The 3,480-nt window shown below is 38.8% G+C and overlaps 1 protein-coding gene across 1 annotated transcript; it reads right to left on the bottom strand.

Moving 5' to 3' along the window:
• Window positions 1-353: 353 nt before the first annotated feature.
• On the bottom strand, window positions 354-3,480 carry LOC129775099 (GTP-binding protein Rheb homolog). The gene is made up of 5 exons (XM_055779359.1): window positions 2,969-3,480; window positions 2,483-2,554; window positions 2,205-2,412; window positions 2,017-2,146; window positions 354-1,951 (listed from the first exon to the last, which is right to left on the bottom strand). Exons 1-5 carry the CDS (start codon window positions 3,015-3,017, stop codon window positions 1,862-1,864), a joined length of 549 nt encoding a protein of 182 aa, XP_055635334.1. The 5' UTR covers window positions 3,018-3,480; the 3' UTR covers window positions 354-1,861.

Below are 3,480 nucleotides of genomic sequence, written 5' to 3'. Positions count from 1 at the left end.
TGACGCATTGAAGCTTCGTCGAATGTTAGCGTCCAACCCGCGTGGATTTCATTAGGACTGGACCTCTTGAGTATACGCCATTTATCGGTGGAGAGATTTTCGTTTTGGCTCTCTATGAGGCTTTTGAGTCTCTCGTCGCTGTATGTTGCACTTTGTGGAAAAAAGGCATCAACAATTTCTGGACGCAGAATATTTTTTGCGTCATTCGTTTGCTTCATAAACTTCATAAACTATTAACAAAAAGCAGAGACCACTAGACGCGGTGAAGCGTTGTAGAAGCTCCTTAAATTCATTCATTCCATATATGGCTGTGTTAACAACAATGTGATAAGTGAACTGATCGATACAAAATATGCTTTTGGTCATCCCTGAAAATGAACCCTTCTGTATTTATTTCAACTCAACTTAATTGATTTTTTCTTTCTCTTTTCAATGTCGATTACGAAAACTTTATGTGGTCTACTGAACTACGTATCTTTTAATTTTCCGTCATTAGCTATATATACTAAAGAAAAATATATACTAAAAATAAAGATTTTTATTCATCTGAAAAATAAGTATTCATTTTTTATGATTGTAATTAGGTGTTGACGGAAAAAAACTCGTGGAAAAATAGAGAATGTGTAAAGATTACACTGGTAGGTTCGCTTCTGCTACCGAGCTACGTTAAGTGCGTGGTGCGTCTAAATTTAACCTGTCTGTCATTTAACCAATGTGTTCCGTTAGGTCGTGTTTTATGTTTTTTTTTTTACTTTCATACACCGGGATTCCTCGACTGTTGCTCTTTTGTGAAGGGATGTTTATTAGAATGGTTCTCAACTACTCAATTTGGTACTGAAATGATCCCCAAAGAGATTTGCATATCGATCTGCTGCATTAATGTGATCCACACAAGTGGTAATCTCAATGGATGTATGATTACGATCCCAAAGGTTCAATTTGGTTGAACCCCGTGTCGTGAAAAAAAAACAGGATAACAACGTAGAAACGAAAATTACTCCTTTCAGGTTCTGGACAATTTGTGAACATCACGGAATCACCTCCACTGTCTCCCTTCTTGATCTATATAATATAGTTCCAATTCTACAGCACACCCCACATTTGTGCTACCCGGGCAGTAATAAAGAAAAGTCCTCACGAACTTGGGGCTATTGAGTGACCTGTTTTTGGAAGAGCAACAGTTGAAAAGACGTTTAGTTTTACTCCACTAGTGTCATATTCATCTCAAACTCATCTATGTCAATCTAAATGTGCGGCAAACTGTTATCTAGCTGATAGATCCGTACATGAACCGTTTGCAATCATATTCTGCTTGTCGCGAAACCACTTACTTGTCTCCTACTTTATTCGACTCTCCTCTTTAAATATAGTTTTTTAAACATAGGTACTATTTTTACACTTTTGCTTTTATATACTTTTCTAGCTTGCATCGCTTTCGCTCAGACACATTCTTGATTTACAGTGATTCCCTTTTAAAAATGATATACAAAAAAAATTACTCGTTTTGCCGGTAAATCGCTACCTCCCATCGTTTGTCTAGTCTAGTCTAGTCAAAAATTCAACACCTAATATGTCGAACGTTTTAAAAATATTATTGAATACATTGCTTGTTGGTTCACAGATGAGATAGCACTGTGTAATCTGAGTAGAAGTAGAAGTAATAGTGAAACCCCGAGTTAACCAATCTAACAGTACATAGTGCACAGAACAGCTGGAAGCATAACGCTGCCCGACAGCTGCTGCTGCTGCTATTGAACGATGACGACGACAACGACGACGATGACAATGATGGTTTTGCTGAGACATTCAAGTGTGGGAGATGCAATGGGATCATCATTTGCTTGGCAATCCTCTTTGCTGTTCATGAGATGACACAACTGCTCTTCTCACCCGTGTTTCCGTTATCACGCTCGATCTGCTGTAGTAACAGGTGAAATATATCTGCCACGGACTAGAACCAACAAACCCAAGCATAAGCATAACATTTGGGACTTCACCGATTACCACAACACTTACCTCGTTTTGCTTAGCTGATGTTTCCAGGAATTGTGCCTTCCAAGATTCGGCTAATTTTTTTCCTTCTTCTGTGGAGACAGCACGCTCCTGGTGCAAGTCAGTCTTATTCCCTACTAGGACCACTGGAACGCTGTAATTATAGCGGGTTATACTCCGGTTTGAGAAATTTCTAACAACCCGTAACTTACTATGCTTTGCCCATAACATCGAGCAATTTCTCGTAAATAATCTGAATCACCTCGAACGACTTGTGGCTAGTGATCGAGTAGACCAGAACATACCCGTGGAAATCCATGCTGTACTGGGCAGGGAATATGCTGTACTCATCCTGACCAGCTGTGTCCACTAGTTTCACCTCGTAATCGGTTGAATTGACGCGAGTAATTTTGGTAAATGCTGATAGATAAGGAAAAAAGATGATTTCAATGTAAATACTCAGAGAAAAATTTGAAACCCCACAACTTACTATTTTCAATGGTGGGATCGTACGAATCCACGAACTGCCCTTCAACAAATTGAATACTGAGAGATGACTTCCCTGCAGCGAAATGAAAACAAACATTAAGAGCACACTCTAATCAGCTGAGTTCATAAACGGGTTGAGTTTAGCAATGCAGTTCTCCAATGAAACGGGGCTGTTTTTGTTTCCACTTAACGCTTACTAATTTGTGAATTCACAAAGATTTGCCCTTTTAGAAGCGCTCTGAAAAAAATCCACGCTGGTCACCTTATCGCCTCAAACTTTTTTTTTGCGATACACCCTAATCGCTTTTCAGTTTCCCATTGATAACGAAAAATTTCATTTGTCAAGAAAACCATAAAAAAACAATTATTTTCAAAATAAAGAATCGTGTCATAGCACTATAAAAAAAAATCAACTTCGCAATTAAAACCTGCCCACAATTCACACAATCACGTATGCGAGAATATTGACTTCCTGTGTGTATCGTACCTACTGATCGGTAGCCCATCATGGCAATATTTCGCTCCTTCGCTGGCATTCTCCTTTTTTTTTTTTACTATTTTGGACTTTATACTAAAACAAGGACTTCTCGCTTTGTCAGAAATTCGATAATGACGCGTTTGCTGAAAGCACTCGGAGCAAATCACGAACTTGCAATTTATATCGCTCCAATATAGATTAAAAATGATAGTGAGAAAGGTACAGCTGCCAAACGGAATGTCTTTTATTGTACACTAATTTGTCGCGTGCTGAGTGGTTTCTTGGTGCTACAACGCAAAAACGTTACTGTCAAGTTTTACATTATCAACGATAGGGAAATAATCACTCGGATATTGTTGATCACTGGTTTCAACACAGCCGAACACCATTAAACTGGCAAACGTGAGATCGTTCGATAAATCTCGCGAAAATCCACTGAATCTCGGCAGAGGAACTAGCGAATAGAACTTGTGTATTCTCAAAACAAGATGCTTCGATGCTGGCGATTTGTTGTCCCTCAA

This window comes from Toxorhynchites rutilus, chromosome 3, assembly GCF_029784135.1.
Source record: "Toxorhynchites rutilus septentrionalis strain SRP chromosome 3, ASM2978413v1, whole genome shotgun sequence".
NCBI lineage: Eukaryota > Metazoa > Arthropoda > Insecta > Diptera > Culicidae > Toxorhynchites > Toxorhynchites rutilus.
This window is presented reverse-complemented; position numbering and strand designations above follow the sequence as displayed.

What these genes read in the sequence shown, in the direction of transcription:
- LOC129775099 (XM_055779359.1), bottom strand. Translation starts at nt 3,017, where the DNA reads ATGCCAGCGAAGGAGCGAAATATTGCCATGATGGGCTACCGATCAGTA. An exon ending in GATGGGCTACCGATCAGTAG is followed by an intron (nt 2,555 to 2,968) that starts GTACGATACACA and finishes ATTTCGCTGCAG; the next exon opens with GGAAGTCATCTCTCAGTATT. An exon ending in CATCAGCTAAGCAAAACGAG is followed by an intron (nt 1,952 to 2,016) that starts GTAAGTGTTGTG and finishes TGTTGGTTCTAG; the next exon opens with TCCGTGGCAGATATATTTCA.